The following is a 19,522-nucleotide window of genomic DNA, read 5'->3' as shown; positions in this document are numbered from 1 at the left end:
CCAGCATATAAACACCTTCCCAGTTCTTGCCACTGAATTGGCTTTCCTGTTTGTTCAGGCCAAACACATTGTAACTGAGGGTCTCACAAGTACCCTGTACAGGAAGACGCCCAGGAAAGTCCTTCAGTGGGGAATAGAGTGGCTGTCTCGGGCTGCGGGAAGGAGAGCTGGGGAGGTGTCCATCCAGAGGCACAGGCTTCGTCCTGGAGAGCAGCTGTGCGGCAGGTGTCTGCCTAGCAAGGCCGCAATGTACATTTACAAAGTTTGCTAGGTTCTTTTATTGCCCACACGAAAGTAATGCCAATAAAGAAGAGGGGAGGGGAGGACTTATGGAGGTGACAGGGTTATGACATACAGGTGGAGATGGTCTCATGTATGCATAGTTAACCCCAAACTCATCAAGTTGGATACAATACTTATGTGCAATTTTTATATGTCGCAAACACTGAATAGAAAGCATATTGAATTTGGAAAAAGAAAACAAATCTTTGCTTTTTGTGTGGTTCAATTTGTCCAAAGTTCCCGTTACAAAAGAAAGCCTTTTTCCTATCTGCACTGCAGCCTTTCCTGCAATTCCCAGTCAGAAGTGAATCCTACTTCTACTGGCGTTACCCACTGCTAAAACAGTGACTGGATGTTTCTGCGCAAGCTCAAAGCCTGAGATGGCCCTTTGACCTACATCAATGAACCCTCACACCACCCCAGAATAAAGTGGGCACGTTGTAGCTGCGTTCCCTCCTGCTCACTCTGCCAGCTCACCCAGCAAGGCCTATGCAGTTAAGAATCCTGACACTAGGGAGCTTATCCTAGCTAATGCAGGAGGCCACAACTGTGTACGGAAGAAGATGGCAATCTGAAAGTGCTGCACCACAGGCTCTGAAGGTAGCATGAAAGATCACCTGCTTCGGAATACAGCGGTTTCTACAGGCTCAAAAGGCAAGGGAACAGATCCTTCCCTGCAGCCACGGGGAGGAACACCATCCTGCTCACGTTCTGGATTCAACCCAATGAGACCCACTTTGAGTTTCTGCAATTAAAGCAACAATTTTTTTTATACTGAGGATTGAACCCAGGTCCTCATTACACTGAGCTACAATTTCCAGACTTTGTAATTTTTTTTTTGAGACAAAGTATCTAAATTACTTATTTGCCTAGGCTGGGCTCCAACTTAGCATCCTCCTGCATCAGCCTTCCAGGGTTCTGGGTTATGGCATTTATCACCAACTCAGCTAAAATTTCTGCAATTTTTATTGGTTTAAGTCACTAGCTTGTGTAATTTGGTACAGCAGCAATAAGAAGTTAATACAGCTGTCACAACAAGTTCTCTTCTCCCTGCATATCTTCACTCTTACCCTTCTCCCACGATCTTGTAACCACTAAATATGTGTCATATCTCACCTCTCCCTCCAAATTTTACAAATGTATTCCATTTATTTCCCAATCCATCAAAGCCATCTAACTTCACAGACCCTGGCAATGGCCTTAAGTCAATCATTCTAACAGCGCCACTCTGGAAATCTCTTGTCCTGATACACTGCCATGTCACTAACCCTCAAGTCCTACCGGTAAGAGCTCCCTTGTTGCCTGAGAAGAAGGCCAGGGGGCTGGGGATTTATCTCAGTGGCATAAGCGCCTGCCTTGCAAGCAGGCAGTTGTGAGTTTGATCCCTGGTACTGATAAAAATGAAAAAGACAAAAAAAAAAAAAAAGAAGAAGGCCAGAAGCCTGGGTGCAGCCACAGGATGACCAAAAATGTGAACTCTAAGGCTCACATGTCTGCTCTGAAAAGTTCAGACAGTTTCCTACTGTCTCACCACTCCCTGGGACTTCAGATCCTCCTAAGCTCCCTTCTCTGACTTCCTTTAATGCAAAGACTGGGACTTCCCACAATTTTGCCCCTGCCTCTTCCCACCAGACCACAAGTCAGCCTGCACCTCCCCACTTCACTCATCTTGGTTCCTTCCTTGAGCTTCTCCTCTCTCTGGAGGCTGACCTCTACCTCCACCTCCAAACCTCCTGATCCCATGCTGCTTGTGACTGCCAAGATCTCTGGGCCAGGAAGGTCTATTGGGAACTCGAAGTCCAAGGAGCTCAGAGGTAATAACAAGTAAAAACACCTGAGCTAAGGCATGTGAGGACTGCGTATCTAGCTCATACCTGGGGGAGCATCATCCCAGCATCCTCTAATGTAATGCAAGGTGGAATGGTAAAGACAGAAGGAAAGGGAGACACAGGCAAAATGTGTTTCCACAGCATGCAGTTTAGTCCAGCAGGGCTTGGTGAACATTCCCAATCCCTAGCAGTACTGTCTGAAGTAATGTCCATCTGCTAAGAACTAAAGATGCTTGGGGCCACCCACACCCATCGGACTGAAAGAAAATGCTCTGGGCCCTGGTGCAGGTGAGTGGTAAAAATTTTCCCTGAAGCCAGGCTTGGTGGTGCACCACTGTAATGCCAGCACTCTGGGATGCTAAGGCAGGAGAATCACAAGTTGGAGCCCAGCCTGGATAATTTACCTACTTAGCAAAACCCTGTTTCAAAAAGGGGTTAGGGTGGGGGCTTTGAATACAGCTCATTGTGAAGGCCCCGGGTTCACAAAAAATGATAAAAGATCCTGAAGTCATTCTCATGTGACAATGGAGCTGAGGTGGAAGGGAAGTCCCTGGAGAACCACAGAGTCCCTAAAGGACATTTCTCTCTGCACCTGTAAAGGAGTCACTCTCCAGATTTTCAGTTCTCAAGAGCCTTCATTCCTAAACTGCCCTGCCTGAGGACACTGGCCCTTCCTCACCCGGGTGTGGGTCAAGCAGCTGTGTGGCTTTTCCCCTCCCACTCATCTTCTCCCCTTCACAAAGAAAGGCACACCTCACATCCGCTCCTCATCTTCGCAGCGCGCACTGGTCCAGAACTAAAAACTGCCCAACGTGCCAATCTAAGACCACTGGAAATAGTGGTGTTGATGCTGTTAATGAAAGAATTATTCTGACATTTGTCAAAATGGTAAGGAAAACTTTAAAGATTTGTAAAAGATGTCAACACCAGTCTAACTGGCGAGAAAAAATGAGCTCAACTCCAAAGAAATCAAGATCCTTAGGATGTATGAACAAGGAGCAGATGAAGGTCAGGGGATAGAAAGTTACAGTGAGGAGAGACATAACATCAGATACCAAGAGTGGGAGAATGACTTAGTAGGACTCTTGCTAAAACTGAGCTCACTGAGGACAGAAACGGAGGCCAAGGTATAAATCCATTTTAGATGAAGATATACAGGGTCCCAATCTAAGTTCTCAATCAAAGAGAAAATTATGGTAACCACGCAGCTGGCATCTTAAGATAGTTCCAAGTTCTTTGTTTTCAATTAAGTTGAAAGATGCCCTAATGATATATTACTATGTGGTTTGAGCACATTTCTCAGAATTGCAATGAAATCTTTTTTTTCCATCAGCAAAATGTACCTAATTTTAAAAATCCTGGTTCATCGCACTTAGAAATTAATTTAAAAATTTTATGTTTAATAATATCAAATTTGAAAGTACTGATAGTTTCAATCAAACATATAACGATAACTCAATCTATTACTCATTGTTAATCTCTTAGTGTTGTACCTAAAGAAACGTTTTAAAATTGAATTCAGGTATTTTTGTTACTAAAATGACAAATCAAAAGCATACTTTTAAGTATAAATATATATTTCATTAGAAGAAAATTATGTAGGAAAAGTAGAAGGTCAGAGAGAAAAGGGAATGCCAACCGTTGCAGATGGTTATACATCTTCAAAGAAATGATAATCAGATGAAATTGCTAATAGTACTTGATTCCACTGAATAAATGACAACAGGAATGCTACAGTTTAATTTTAACCCTTTTTTTTACAATACATGAGAACTCCATGGCAACCAATTAGACTCAATGGTAATAAAGGATTCGAAATTCAACTTAAAGTTATGAGGGATAATGTACATGTAGTTTGTGAAAATTTTTGAGACTATAAAAAACAAAAATTTAAACAACCTGTGAGCTAGAGAGAAAGGATCCAGAGGACAAAGATGGACGGAAGGAAGACAGATCACAGAAAAGATAAAGCCTGTGGAGGTGTTTGGAACCTGGAAGCCAACCGAGAAGAGATGAGATTGTGGAGCAATTTTATCTAGTGGAGGGTATGGTGTTAGGAATATGTATTTGGCTACAGAGGCCCAAACATAGCTTTCCTATCCATCTGAAGAAAGAAGAAACCATGAGCTAGAACCTTCCACAAACCTAACCTCGCCACACACACACACACACACACACACACACACACACACACACCATGTTCAACTCCCCATGCTCCATACCAAATTAGGATTTGTCTTCATTCTCTCTGTAACACTCTAATCCGATTCTTTTGATGATACTGAAACACATCACAAAACACCAAGAGACTGAAGCCAGCTAAAGAGCTAAAAGGTTCCACTCATTCTAAGTCTCAGTTAATTAAAGCCAACCTGGGACCTGGACAGCTGCTGGCGGCAACTCAGAAGGCAGCTAAGGAGAGAAGGTTGATCTGTACCCTTTCACCCTTCTGCCCAGAGAAGAAATGAAGAGCCAGGTATGGTCATACTCATAACCTTCCTTTCTCTGTTAGACACTCATGACCAAGAGTCTTAGCAATCAAATGACTGACACACTAGAAATACAAGCAAGAACAAGGTTTAAATAACAGGCAACTAGAATCTTACTTTTGTAGTTCTGCAGCCTCTATCCTGGCGTGAAACCTGGCATAGGAACTTCACTTGGGAAGGACTGACAACATTCATAATCTCATAATGCAACCTGTGGCACAAAGTAAATTCCAAACTGGGGACTTTCCAAAGAGCTTCCCTCAAAGCTGGGTTATTTCCTGTAAGGTGAGATCAACTAACTCAGAGAGAGTGCAAGCACCTAATTTACTGAGACTCCCAACCAATACACAAACTGCTGAGATTCTACCACAGATATCCAAGTCACCATCCAAATAGGAGATTTAGCTACCACAAAGAAACCCTGGTGCTACAAGTGGGCAATCAATCAATGTCAAACCTCATTTATAAGGTAATATCTCTTTGTTTTGATTTGAGGATGTTCTCACATCAGAAGCATTGAAGCTGCCAGTCATGGTGATGCACGTCTCTAATCCTAGCATGTGGGAAGCTGAGGCAGGAGGATTACTGTGAGTTCAAGGACAGTTTGGGCTATAAAGTGAATTCAAGGTCAGCCTGAACAGCACAGTGAGACCCTGTCTCAAAAAAAAAAAAAAGAAGAAGCTTTGAAGTGTACAGTTGTGTTCTTGAAGCTGTGTGCACGCATGTGTGTGTGTACATGAGTGCATATGTGCATGTCTGCATGTGTGTGTCCTTGTGTATATTTATGTGCACATATGTGTATGTGTATATGTGTGTGTGCCTATGAACTCATGGTCTCTTTGTTCTCACCAAGCCTTTGGCTCTCTAACTTTAACAAGTGAAATCACCACTTCAGGATCGCCAAATATAATTGGATCAGTTTCTAATGCAAATAACTCCTTTTAGGTAGCACTCTTATTTGTTACATCTCTTTTCAACAATTACATACAATCAGAAACTTCAAAACTACATCCCTCATTGAATTCTGACTTTTTAAAAATTAAGAAAACCATTGTTCTCCAAGTCTGAATCTCAAATATTTCAGACTTCTCTGTGTTTGACTGTTCTGCTCCATATTTGTATTAATCAGTTGGATAAAATGAGTAATAGTAAGATCATCAAATATGTTTGTAGCACAAAATTAGGATACTGGATTTTTTAAAAATACTATGCAGATAGGTTTTTTTTTTGTCTTTTTCCTTTTTATCGGTACCAGGGATCGAACTCACGACTGCCTGCTTGCAAGGCAGGCGCTTATGCCACTGAGCTAAATCTCCAGCCCCATGCAGATAGATTTTGATAGGCTTATAAAGGCAAACATTGTGGAACAGAACCAAACAATTTAGGTTTTAAAAAAAATTTAAACAGCTATGAGGAACAGCACCCAGTAAACCAAGTGTAGTCTCATTGCAAACCCAGGGCAATTCTCTGGGCTGTACAGACAGGGATGCAAGGTGGGACAATACACTAATATCATCTTAACTACACAATGACAAGGTCCAAACCAGGGTTGTGGCAATGCCAGGCAGACCACAATCACAGCAGAGACTGTGTCCTTACTATCCAAGTAAGTGCCATGGAAAAACTGGGCGCCAAGAGCTTCAGGACAAAACGTACACATTCTAAGCCACTTTCTAAAGCAGTTCGGCAACATCTCCCTACCCCTGAACATGAGTAGCTCCTCAATTGATATCTGATCAGGGTTACAGGAATGTACAACATATAAAGATGGCAAAATTACCTGGCAAATCTCACACAAATAAAGTATCTCCATGCAATCAACACAGAGGACAAAGAATCTGGCAGTTACACTTTTTAGTAATGAACCAGCAGTTGCCCAAAGGAGAATGCTAAGGAACAAAAAGGATGAATAGAAGCTGGAGACGGGAGAGGGGTTAATGACGATAGCAAATAACTCATGAGGATGTGTTGGGAGCCGCAGCCCCGAGCCCGGTCGCCTCACTTGGCAGACGTGAGGCCTGTAGTAAAGAGTGAAGCCTGAGGTAGATTACCCCTCCCATCGAGCACGTTAGTTTCCTGCTTACCGCGTAAGCAACCCGCTCAACAATATAGTCTGCCTGGCAACTGATGATGTTAGCCAATCAGCTTGCCTTGCTCACTTTAACATGATTGGACACTGTATCCGTATATATACTGGTGCCACCCCTGGGGGGAAGGAGAAGCCCGGAAGTAGAAGCCCAGAAGGAGCCGCGGGGAGCGGACCAGAGGAGGCTTCGGCTGGGAGCGATCCCAGGGCAGGCTGTACGGAGAAGAAAAATAAAAGAAAAGGTTGTCCACTGCCAGACTTTGTCGTGTGTCTTTCCTGCCGGCCGGGAGCGGACATCGACATTTGGAGGCCCGCACGGGGACTGATCACCCCCGAGACGTGACAGCGGACAACGCTCCAGTACAGAGCTGCGAGACAGGTGAGTTGGGGATAAGCCTGGGCTCTGGGTGGCGCGCACCTACAGGGCTTTTAGACTCCCCTCAGGCTCACGCGTAAGTGGCGGATTCCTTGGGCCTCACGCGGTGAGTAACATATTAAAAAATGGGAAACATGCTAGGTAGTAACATTAAGAGCGAGGGTGGTTGTGGAGAAAGCTCTCAAGAGCTTACAAAAGTACGCAGGGTATTTGAGCAGGCCCAGTCGGGGAGCTCCCGAGAGGGGCCCGTCAAGGGGAACAAAGATGCTAAGGAGAAGGACGGGGCTCTAGCCTCGGAGTCGTCTGACTCCGAGGACGAGGGAAAGTTGAATGGCAAGGAGGCCAAAGAGACCAGCTGTCAGGAGCCTAAGTCGCTCGATAAGGAGTCGCAGGGTTCTTTCCCAGCGTTGCGCCGCGAATTGCGCTCTGCTCAACCTGGTCTGCGGAGGAGTAGAGAGCTCCTGAGCGCTCCCCGGCGCGAGAGGGAGGCGAAGCCTTCCGCCCCACCTTGGGGGCTGTTCCCGGAAGCGATCCCTCGCCACGAGGCGGCCGCCCGGGAGCTCCCTTCCCCTTCGCCAGAACAGGAAGTGATGCACGGGCCCCCATTTTCCGCCCAATCATGGCCGCCGTCTTATGCTCCGCCGCCGGCGGGTCGGTATTTTTACAGGCGGCTATGGCAGGGGGGACGTTTGTCTCATGAGGTACATCCACCACCTGGGATAGATAGTGGCCCCTACGGGATATTTCCTGTACAAGTAGCTATGGGCCAGGGACGCAATGCATGGGAGCCTTTTGAGATAAAGCAGATTAGAGAACTTAAAAATGCAGTTACAACCTTTGGGCCGACTGCGCCTTACACCATTGCCATGCTGGAGAACCTGTCTTCTGGGCCCCTCACCCCCGCGGACTGGATTCAGCTGGCAAAGGCGTGTCTGCCCTCGGGTAGTTACCTGGATTGGCGAGCCTGGTACGCAGAGTTCTCTGCAGAGCAGGCTGAGAGAAACGCCAATCGGGGAAACCGGGGGTGGAACAAGGAAATGCTTATGGGAGAAGGTCGGCACGCTGATGATCAGACTCAGTTCCCCGGCGCTGTCTATGAACAAATCAATGCCATAGGGCTCCGCGCCTGGAAGCAGGTAAGTGGTGCCGGAACAGCCTCCTTGTGTCTTTCAAAAATAATTCAGGGTACCACAGAGCCATTTGTTGACTTTGTGGCCCGAATGCAAGATGCTGCCGATAAGATATTTTCTGATCCGGGAGTGGCTCGACCGCTGGTAAGGCAGCTGATTTTTGAGCAATGTACAAAGGAGTGCAAGGCAGCGATAGCTCCCCATAAGAACAAGGACCTCAACGCCTGGATTAGGATATGTAGAGAGATAGGGGGGCCGCTCTCCAACTCGGGAGTGGCTGCTCTCCTGGCCGCGGCTGTACAGCAGAGGGGACCTCGCGGGTTAGAAGGGGAATGTAAGGCTAAAGGGTGTTTTGCCTGCGGGGAGCCAGGACACATTAAACGTCATTGCCCAAACAATGCAGATGCTAGGCCTCGCCCTAGGAATGAAGAACCATATGTTTGTGGGCGATGCAAGAGGGGATCACACAAAGCTGAGGAGTGTAGGTCGGTCTTTGATGCTCAGGGCAACCGTATTTGTGGACGAGATGCTAGAGGGCCAAAAAACGGCCAGAGGGGGCCCCCTTCACAGGCGGGCCCCCGCGCCAGAGACAGGACAGCTCAGGATGGCAGCCTTCAACAAGGGCCACCCCTGGGTCAGCAGGTGTGGACCTCAGTGTCGCCTCCAGACTTATACAGAAGGTCACCATTAGGATGGATGGCGTTAGGACCCTAAATGACATGCAAAAGCTATTGGGAGACATTAATTGGATTAGGCCATATTTACATATACCAAATTCAGATCTCAAACCCCTGTTCGACCTTCTGAAGGGAGACCCAGATATAGCCTCCCACAGGAGGCTCACTCCTGAGGCAAGAGCTGCCTTACAGAGAGTGAAAAAAGCCTTAGGTGGGGCTACCTTACACAGAATTGAACCAGGGCGACCCTTTGATGTCTGTTTGCTACAGACTAGTCTACAGCCCACAGCGGTGATTTGGCAGAAAGGACCATTACTGTGGATACACCCTAAGGTCTCACCTGCAAAAGTCATAGAGCATTACCCAGAGGCAGTCGCTTCATTGGCCCTTGAAGCGCATGATAGAGCTGTCCAACATTTTGGCTCAGGACCACAAGCCATCCGAGTACCCTATACCGCCAGCCAGATCAAGACCCTGGCTGCCTGCATAGATACCTGGGCCATTCTGAGATGTGTTTTCCATGGGGATATAAACAATCAATACCCTAAAGACCCTATCTTGTCATTTGTCACTCAGCACCCTATAATTTTTCCAAAGGTTACTGCCTCTGAGCCATTAGTCCCAGCAACTACAATATACACAGATGGCTCCAAGACGGGGATAGGCGCCTATGTGATCCTAGGCAAGCCCCCGGTTACCATACAATTTGAACCTGATCAGCCTCAGGTGGTGGAACTGCAGATCGTTAAAATGATTCTTGAACGGTTCTCAGAAGCCATTAATATTGTCTCCGATTCTAGGTATGTGGTCAATGCTATGCAAGTGCTTGAGACTGCCGGTTTAATTAGATCCACTTCCACAGTGGCTGGGCTGTTCCTGTCTATCCAGACATTGCTTCAGAACAGACACCATAAGGTCTTCACCACCCACATAAGAGCACATACATCCCTGCCAGGGCCTATGGCACAGGGGAATGCGGCTGCTGATACTGCCACTCGCCCGTTATGGATTTTTACCTTACTAACACCAATCGAGCGAGCCCGTGCCTTCCATGATAAGTTTCATGTCAATGCCAGGACACTAGCAAACCATTTCCATGTTTCCAGAGCAGATGCACGAGATATCGTGCGACTATGTGACTCCTGTGCCACATACAAACCTGCCATACCGATGGGAGTAAACCCTCGAGGTTTGATCCCTGGTGATGTTTGGCAGATGGACATCACACATATACAGGAGTTTGGGACTCTTAAATATGTTCATGTTTCCACAGACACCTGTTCTCACGTCATATTTGCAACAGCAGAAACAGGTAAAAAAGTGTCTAATGTGATCAATCATTGCCTGGCGGCTTGGGCCGCATGGGGCAAACCAAAAATATTAAAAACTGATAATGGACCAGCCTATATAGGCAAAGCCTTCAATGAGTTCTGCAAAATGATGGAGGTTCAATTAAAACATGGTATCCCATACAATCCCCAAGGTCAAGGAATCATTGAGAGGGCTCATAGAAGCCTCAAAGAAATTTTACAAAAACAAAAAGGGGGAGTAGGCCAAGGCCTGGCCCCAAAGGCACGATTATCCATGGCACTATTCACACACAATTTTTTAAATTTAAATAATGATAATCGCTCCCCAGCTGTGGAGCACTGCAACCCTTCCCCCAACCATAAAGGGTGGGTGAAGTGGAAAGATGTCCTGACAGGACAATGGATGGGCCCGGATCCAGTGGTCAGCTGGAACCGAGGCGCGGTTTGTGTTTTCCCACAGGAACCGGGACGAGAACCACTGTGGATACCGGAGAGACTGACACGGGCAACAAAGCCCTCGACTGAAGATCAGACCTGCCCTACCGGAGATCCATCACAGACCAACCAACAAGATGAATAGAAATAGCGGTAGCCCGAAATGGACAAGAAGATCCTCAGGCATATGCATGGCTCGCTCGCCTAGCCTACGACCGAGTCTAGGGACGGTGAGCTTCCCACACTCCTCCTCTAAAAAATTATGACATAGCTGGGTAGGAGAGTCAATGACGGGTAAGAGCGTACTCCCCCGGTGCGACTCAACCTAAGCCAGGCCCTACCCCATCCTGCACGTAAGCCGCTGGACTGTTAGATGCTGCCCAGGTCTAAATTTCTCTCCGAGGGGATTTCTTTACGGAGAGAAAATGAGTGCAAGCTTGTGTGCATCCAGGTTCCGTCCAGTTTGTGCCTGGCCCTAGAAAAAGGACGAGGGCCTCAGGGCCTTGGCAGACCATGGGACGGCCGACCAGGGTCTAAGCCAAGGACCTACGGTGGGCCTACGCATAGGGCATAAGCCTCTGCACCCAGTCCAGGAAGGGCTACGATGCGCACATTCATAAAAAATAAAAAAGGGGGAGATGTTGGGAGCCGCAGCCCCGAGCCCGGTCGCCTCACTTGGCAGACGTGAGGCCTGTAGTAAAGAGTGAAGCCTGAGGTAGATTACCCCTCCCATCGAGCACGTTAGTTTCCTGCTTACCGCGTAAGCAACCCGCTCAACAATATAGTCTGCCTGGCAACTGATGATGTTAGCCAATCAGCTTGCCTTGCTCACTTTAACATGATTGGACACTGTATCCGTATATATACTGGTGCCACCCCTGGGGGGAAGGAGAAGCCCGGAAGTAGAAGCCCAGAAGGAGCCGCGGGGAGCGGACCAGAGGAGGCTTCGGCTGGGAGCGATCCCAGGGCAGGCTGTACGGAGAAGAAAAATAAAAGAAAAGGTTGTCCACTGCCAGACTTTGTCGTGTGTCTTTCCTGCCGGCCGGGAGCGACATCGACAAGGATGATGACACTAAAGTCAAGTGGAGAGACTACTCTATTACATATCACAAAACATCCCTCCCCCAAAACTGATTCCTTATTCTAAAAACAAGCAGTTGGGATAAATTATTTTTACACTGGGAGGTTTGTTTTCTCAAAGTCCTAGTCAAACTTTTTTCCTAGTCATGACATTTTAGGCTCTGGTTCAAGTGGATTCGCTTTGAGTGGTCTTTTTCTAGGACTAACTTTTTCAGACAGCAAGAGATCCCTGCTTGCTATCCAGTACAGTAAGGTTTTCTAACTTCAGCTATAATGATGGTCAGATGATTCAAAACCAAATCCTGGAAGAGATGACAGGAGATGAGCCCAGGGAGGATCACATGTGCTTGGCACCCTAGACACTGTGTTCAAAGGCTGAGGGGCTGCCACACTTTGAACAGGCTGAGAGGCAGAGCTAGGACCATGATAACCTTGGCTCAAGGTTTGGAAGAGACCAAGATCATTTGACCTTGTTGCTCTGGGCTTGTGGTACTATACCTAAGGGCAGGAGCATGTGTGTGATGAAGGCATATTCAACTCTTGGTGGGTGATGAGTAAAGGCAAGGGAAGAGACCAGCACCTCAGTACCCCTTCAAGACTGCATCCCTAATGACCTCACTTCCTAATGCTAGGAGCTGCTTTTGAAGGTTCCACCATCTCCCTGAATGAGGTGTGTAACTCACTGCCTTTGGGGGGCATTCCAGATCCAAATTGTAGCAGATACACACATTATTTTTTAGACAATGCATAATGCAATACTTAATAGACTATAGTATAATATGTATACTTCATAGATTATAGTATAACATAAATGTAGGTCCTATAGGAAACAAATTCATGTAATTCACTTTGCTATGATACTTTCTTTACTGCAACAGTCTAAAACAACACAAAATACCTCTGAGATAGAGCTGTACCCAGCACAGATGCCCTCTCCAGAGCCCAGAGCTGGTAACTCCACTTCACCTCTCTTACCCAGCTCTTCCCCCAGGGCACTGACCATTAGGACTACACTCATCTATGTCCTCCTTCATTCACATAACTGTTGAGATCTTGTTCTGTGCCAGGCACTGTTCTAGGGGCTAAGAGTATTCCAGTCAAGGAAAATAAAAATCTCTGCTCCTCAGTGCTTACACAGTGGGATGTAAATTGTAATCCTTTTGTGTGTGCTGGAGATGGAACCCAGGCCCTTGCCCACATACCCAGTAAGAGCTCTACACCGATCTACATGCAGCCATATCTTAAAGGCAAGGTGTAGTGGGAAATGGAATTCAATGGTCAGTGTAAGATGGACAGGAAGGGAAGTGGAATGGCATTTTAGGTAGAGTGGTCAAGACAGTTCTCGCTGAGATAGTGACATTTCAGAGGCTGCATTGAGAGAACAAGATAAATGTGAGTTCTAGGAAAGTAATTTGCATCCCAGGGATAGTTAAGTGGCTATGGCCCTAATAGTGTCCTTTTTATATATTTATTTATATATTTCTGGGGCCACTTCCCTCCAGTTGGGCTCTGTAGCCTGCGCCACAGCTAGACGAAAGCAAAGGCCAAGCAGAACCCCAGTTATGAACAGTAACACTTGCCTTCCACAGGCCCCAGGCCCAAGCTTCCCCACAGCAGAGCCCCATCTGCTTCAGGCTTGTTTGTAACAGCTGCTTCTCATCCCTCGGCTCCCAGCCTTCTCTAGAGCTCCCTGAGATAAACCTTTCAGACTTCTTTTTCATTCAAAACACATATTGCTCAGATTCTAAAAGCTCTAAGAGTGGGAGGGTTGAAAAGGTTTATTTCAAAAACTGGCAACCAGGGGCTGCCACACTTTATTGGAATTCTAGGACCTGAGTAACATTTGGCAAGAGGCAAAAAACACTCTTAAACATAACTTAGTTCTAATTTCAAGATTTCCAGGTGTTACTATATATATTGATATAGGAGAATGAGACTCTTAACCTACTATGTCCTATAGTATGAGTTTGTATTCTCTAAAATCGAAGAATCAATTTTAGAAGCAACAGAGGTTAAGAACAAAATATATCCATTGAGAAAAAAAAGCTTCTCTCTGAGGGAGAGACAGAAGGGGTCCCACGTTGGTTGCCAGAGACTCTGCCTTTTTTAGGGACTTTTATAGAGTAAAATCATGGGGTGAGACGGGTTTAAGGTAGAAAAAAATGGGACCTCACCAGGAAGATGGGCATAAGGTAGGACAAAGCTATGGTTAACCAGTAAGATTAATAGTTCAGATAAAACTGATTAAATTTGAGACAAATGGAGCAGTCACGTAAAAAGCAGAGTTTCTTAGAGAAAAATAACTCTTCTGTAGCAGGTTAAAATGGTGACTCTTGACTTCCTCAGAGTGATTAAAAAAAACTATTTAGAATAGCAGCCCTTGGAATATAGACATATTTGTTTAATCTTTTGTCTTGAGGCCTGGGCCACAGCAGGAGGTGCCTGTGTCCCTCAGAGTTGCGAGGTATCTGGGCTTCTGCACAGACTCTTTCAAGGACCCAGTCCTGTCTCACTGCCTATAGTATTTTTAACTAACTCAGCTGCCTATAACAGTAGGACTGCAGAAAAAATACTCAGTAATTCTCTTATTTCCCCTAGTATCAAAACATAATGTTTACTTTCCAGCTCTTTTTCTCTCTGAGATGACAACTTCCTCCAGGTCAGGAAGGGCTGCTTTTGTCCAAACAGCTTTGAAGCAGAAGGCATCCTCAACTAATCAGGGACAGTTTCGGTTCCAGGGAAGGGTCAGAAAAACACTGAGAGGCTGGTCTCTTTAATAAAATGAGTTCAACTCCTGTGGCGCTGGTTATATTAAGCATATACTGGGGATAGAGTGTAGCTCAGTGGTTTAGCACACTTGCCTAGCATACAGGAAGCCCTGGGTTTGACCCCCAGCATCACAAAATAAATAAATACAAAATTTAAAAAACCAAGCCTGGTGGCACATATCTGTAGTCCAAGCTGCCTGGAAGGCTGGGATGGGAGGACTGCTTGAGTCCAGAAGTTTGAGATCAGCCTGGGTAACATAGCAAGATCCAGTCCAAAATAATAATAATAATAATAATTTTTAAATAGTATGCCATAAACCAGACCTGGCAGTGCAGACCTATAATCCCAGTACTCTGGAAAAGTTAGGCAGGAGGATTACAAGTTTGAGCCCAACTTGAGCTACTTAGCAACTTAGCAATACCCTGCCTCAAAAAAAATTAAAAAGGTCTGGGGATATAGCTCAATGAAAAATTCAATCCCTAGTACCACCAGAAAAAAAAAAAGAAAAAGAAAAATACTAATAGACATCTCTGGCCTCCTTTTAAGGAAGGATAGAGCTGAGCCTGTCTGACAAAAGCTATGTATTCAAAAGTGTCAACAACCAAACCCTTAGAAAGAGATGGTAGTGCTGATATCTAGAAAATGCTGTACTCTGATGCAAAGCTCCTGGGAGGCACATGTGCTGAGGCCTAATTACTCCCCAAGTTCAACCCAAGTGTAAACAGAGATTTACTATTGTTGCCACAGTTTCTGAGGCACAGCGGTGACCCAGTGAAGTGGAGGCCTCCCGGGGAGACAGCTGAGCGCCCATCCTCCTCTTGAAAGGGCTGTTTCCAGGAGGTCATGCAGCCAGCAGGCAGAACAGAAGCATGGGACTTAGAATTCTATCTCTCAAAAGGGTATCTGGGGTTCTCCTGTTCAGGGGAGCCAGAGCCTGTGGCTGAGCTATAGAATCTCTCACATTCAAGGCCCAAGGCTCTTGGGACTCAGCCAGCTGGTGCAGTGCCTGGGATGAGGGGATGACCTGCCAGTGTAATTCATAGGAAATGCTGGGTTAAGAGAAAAAGGGTCACTCCAGCAACGAGCTCCCAGAAGGCCCCTGGGGAAGGATGCTGCTGCCAGCTGCCTCCTGGCTCAGAGCCCTGTGGGACTTCAGGATAAGTGCACAGCCAGGACTTCCCAGGACAGTCCTGCTGATGTCTTCTGTCCAGGCAGTTATCCAGCATCCACTTTCACTCTCCAAAGTGTCAGAGTTTGAAAGCCAAGTTATACTTCTGCTCCAAGGAAAGGTGACTGAGCTTTTAGAGACTTTGCTGACTTAACTGTGTATTAGGCCACACATCTCCAAGCTCACCACTGCCCCAGGGATAAGTAACTGGCAAGGAACACTACGCAGTGTGCAAACTGCCTGTAAGTGCCCGTGCAAGAAGACCTCACACAGGAAGAACAGCATGGTGAGACATAGGCTGGAGGCAGATGGCCTAGGTTTACATTTCATAGCAGGGACATGGACAAGTCACTGAACATCTCCCTTTGGAATAAAAATATAGGTGAAAGTAATTGCTACAAGGATTCATGGACTAACATTTGTAAAATGCTAAGAATAGTGTGCCCGAACCTGGGAAAGTATTCGCTGAATGTTTGCTGAATACAAATAAAGTGCAGTTTTACGCATAATAGCTAAGAAATTTCTATGAAGGGAGGGCAAAATAGTGGAGGAAAGCTCTTCTCTGACAGTTCTTGGATCTCCTTCCCACTCATGGGTCTTCCACCTTCATGAAAACCACCCACACTCGACTCCAGATAAGGCTGGAGAGGCACAGTGTGCAGGACACGGCAATGAACCCCTGATCAAGCAAGCTCCCTGAATTCCAGGTGGCTCATGATCAATTATAGGACAAATTCATACAGGGAAACCAGCTCAAGTAGAACAAAGAAACAAAGAGAAATGTTTCGACTGCAGCTGGCAGGGAAACCTACAGCCCTCAAACCTCTCCCTGGACTGTTTTCATGCAGTCACCACAAAACACTGTCTCTGCACAGGTGCAGCAAGTGAAACTGCACACTTCCACGCATCCAAAGTACGCTGGCAACACACGTTTAGAACCACGAATTTAAGCTTTAAATTGTCAAAAGTCTCACATATAAAACTCCATGTTAGGAATTACAGAGAAATCTCCTTAGTTCCTCCCAGGGATACCTCTCCACTACAAAGAAAGCATCATACTCAAGAATATCATCATGTACAAGTACAGAAAAGAAAGATTACTAAACACACAGACACTTGACTTTGCAAAAGCACCACCTTAGTCATTCAGGTTTTAGTTCTCTGCAGTACCTCTGCCCTTAAGATCCTCTCAAGCTTTCAGGCAAGATTAGAAATCCCCGGTAAGATGACAAATCCCCATGCAAATGAACAATTGTTTGTAAAAAAAGGAGTCCTCTTTCTCAGGGCCCTGTGGGTACAGTTCAAAGCAGGTCCAACAACTAGGAGAAACAGGCAGCACAAACAGAGGAGAGGGAATGCTAGATAATTCCATCAAGCACTGCCTGAGAATACAGGAAGCATTTCACGTGTGGATACCGATGTATTCAGGCAAACACACATTTATTTTTATGCAAACAGCAGAGCACTTCTCTGTTCTCTCTGGTGAGTCACTAAAGGGGATGCCATTCCATCTGTCACGTTTTAAAACTGAACAACTGGAAAGAATGGGGAAGCACGCCACAAAAAATATTAGTACCAAGTAAGAGGGAGATTTTTGAATAAAAACAGGAAATTTTAGCTGTAGTGAAGCCTTCCTTCCAAGAGAACCAAGGCTTTCAATATTTTCTAGCAATTACTTCTCACCACAAGGAAAAATCGAAGAAGTCATTGCCAGCACTACTCATCCACTATTTGAGAGTTTCACAACTCTCTACATCAGGGCAGACCAAAGAGAAGTAGCTTGACCACTACCATTCACACCGATTTCATTAATTTAATAAATGTCTTTCCAAGTAACGAATGTAGGTGGGGATTGAAGGATCCCTAGTCAGACTCTACACACAATTCCACTGGCTCTCATTTTTAAAGAAACCGCTTTGGCAGGAAGGGGGTGGCCCGGTAGCAGGTGGCATTTCTTGGCTAGAAGAAGCCGGTCCCGCGAGAACGTCAACTCCCAAGTTCGGGCCGCGGCTCGGGCGCCCTGAAGCCGAGCTCTCCGAGGCTTTCTCTCCTGCGGAGGCTGAGCTCCGAGCGCACAGCCGGAGCGAGCGTCCCTCCCGTGCTCCTCTGGGCGTTTCCCTCGCTTTCCGGTGACATTTCCTCAGACCTCGCTCGGCCCCGCGACCTCCCGCCCGCAGACCTCGGTTGGGGACCCCGCGTCCGCACCCAGCGCTCCCCGGCCAGGGCGGTGGCGGTGGTGCACAAAGGTCACCTCAGGGTTGCAAACGGACGCGGCGGGACCAGCTCTCCGGGGCCTCCCGGTAGCTGGCGCCCTTCCGGACCCGACACCGCAGGTCGTGGGTGGGACTCGGCGCGGCGCGCAGGGTCCCGGGGAGCTCGGCCCGGCCCCCGCCCTATTGTTGGCGCCCGCTCCTACCTGCGCCAGCAGCCCGAGCAGCAGCGCCACCGTGCTCCCCGGCCCGCGGCCCATGGCGATCCGCGGCCTCCAGGCCACCGCGGGACGCGTCCGCGCGTGGGACGGCGACAGGGAACCGCGACGTGAGCCAGACGCACAGCTCAGCCCTCGCCGCGCTCCGCCCGCCCGCCCGCGGCGCGCTCCCGATCGCGAGCTGCGCGCTCCCGCGGCTCCCGGGGACCCAGGGCGGCCCTGCGCGTTCTGGAGAACCGAGGCCGGCTGGGCGCGCCCCCGGGGACCGAGACGCCTGGGCTCGCTTTTGCGGTACCCGGCACCGGTGACCTGGGTCGCGGGGACGAGCGCGGACAGGAAGGCAGCTTACTGGGCTCCTTACGGTGGGGGGGGGGGGGGTCCTGAGAGCCAGGCTGCAGGACTTCTCTCTTGGGGACCCTGGCGCGTTTTTCAAGAAGCCTCCTCTGAGGGAGTGGACCAAGGCCCAGGCAGGTTCTCCCGCTTCTCCATCCTTCCTGTTTCCATACACATTGCCCGAAGCTGAGAACAGTTAGCAGACCAGGAAGGTCGATGCGAAACCCCAGGCTTCCATGAGCCTGGCTCGCCCTGACCACTGGGACTCACACCCTCACCCTGTACCCCACCTGGATGCCCACCGTCCGGCCCGGCACCTCTGCTTAGTTTCCGGGTCCCAGGTACCGGCTCCCAGTGACTGTGTTCTTTCCACAACACTTGGCCCAGATGTTACTTCCTGTACAGGGTTATCAACAAGCACATATTCAACTCGCAAGATGGACTAGAGACTGAAGAGGACACTGGTGAACAGGTGAACCATTTGCCACACTGGAGTCCAGAGGGCAAGATTGTCCCTTGGACATTGTGTGTGACACAGGGTCCTGGGCACAGTGACCAGGATGACGGCGGCCAGAAGGAGAGATCAGCCCTTGGACATCGTGGGCCCAGGCACCAGCTCCAGAAACGAGTTGGAGCACAAAGACACTACTGCCCTTAACTTGAAATGACATGTGGTTCCTGTTGTGTAAGCAAGTGTCACCGGAGTCAAGACCCAAACACCTTTCTGGCCTTCAGTGCCTCATCCTGGCAAATATGAAACTTGTGATTAAGGCAGAAAACTGAAGCCCCCTAACCAAGCCAAGGAACATTAGATTCGGCTGCCTCCTTTTCAACTTTTCTGGCCCTGAACTTAGTTAAAAGTAACTGTCATCTTAGTGTGCTAGAGCCTCTGTGTTGAATTCCAAGCACCACCAAAAAGTGAATTTTAAAAAGAGAAAGACCGGAAAGTCAGATGTGGTGGCACATGTCGTGATCCCAGTACTCTGGAAAGCTGAGGGAGAGGGTCAAAAATTCAAACCCAGCCTGGGCAATTTAGTAATTTAGGTAGGCCCTGTCTTTGTTTTGAAAAATAAAAGAGGCTGAGGATGCAGCTCATTGCAAAGGTCCTTACTTTAATTCCCAGCACAGAA

General features: G+C 47.5%; 1 protein-coding gene across 2 annotated transcripts in view; it reads right to left on the bottom strand.

Moving 5' to 3' along the window:
* The window catches only part of Vopp1 (VOPP1 WW domain binding protein), a 107,119-nt gene extending 88,717 nt beyond the window's left edge, over positions 1 to 18,402 (bottom strand). The window contains exon 1 of one of the 2 annotated variants that reach the window (XM_003470138.5): positions 18,048 to 18,402. In XM_003470138.5, coding sequence (XP_003470186.1) covers positions 18,048 to 18,101 — 54 coding nt within the window. In that variant the 5' untranslated portion in view covers positions 18,102 to 18,402. The remainder of the gene's footprint in view (positions 1 to 18,047) is intronic. The other variant, XM_063234328.1, reaches the window with a different exon arrangement.
* Positions 18,403 to 19,522: the final 1,120 nt, after the last annotated feature.

The sequence above is a fragment of the Cavia porcellus genome, unplaced genomic scaffold (assembly GCF_034190915.1).
Source record: "Cavia porcellus strain 051 isolate PalLab524CR breed Dunkin Hartley unplaced genomic scaffold, mCavPor4.1 scaffold_23, whole genome shotgun sequence".
In the NCBI taxonomy this organism is placed as follows: Eukaryota; Metazoa; Chordata; class Mammalia; order Rodentia; family Caviidae; genus Cavia; species Cavia porcellus.
This window is presented reverse-complemented; position numbering and strand designations above follow the sequence as displayed.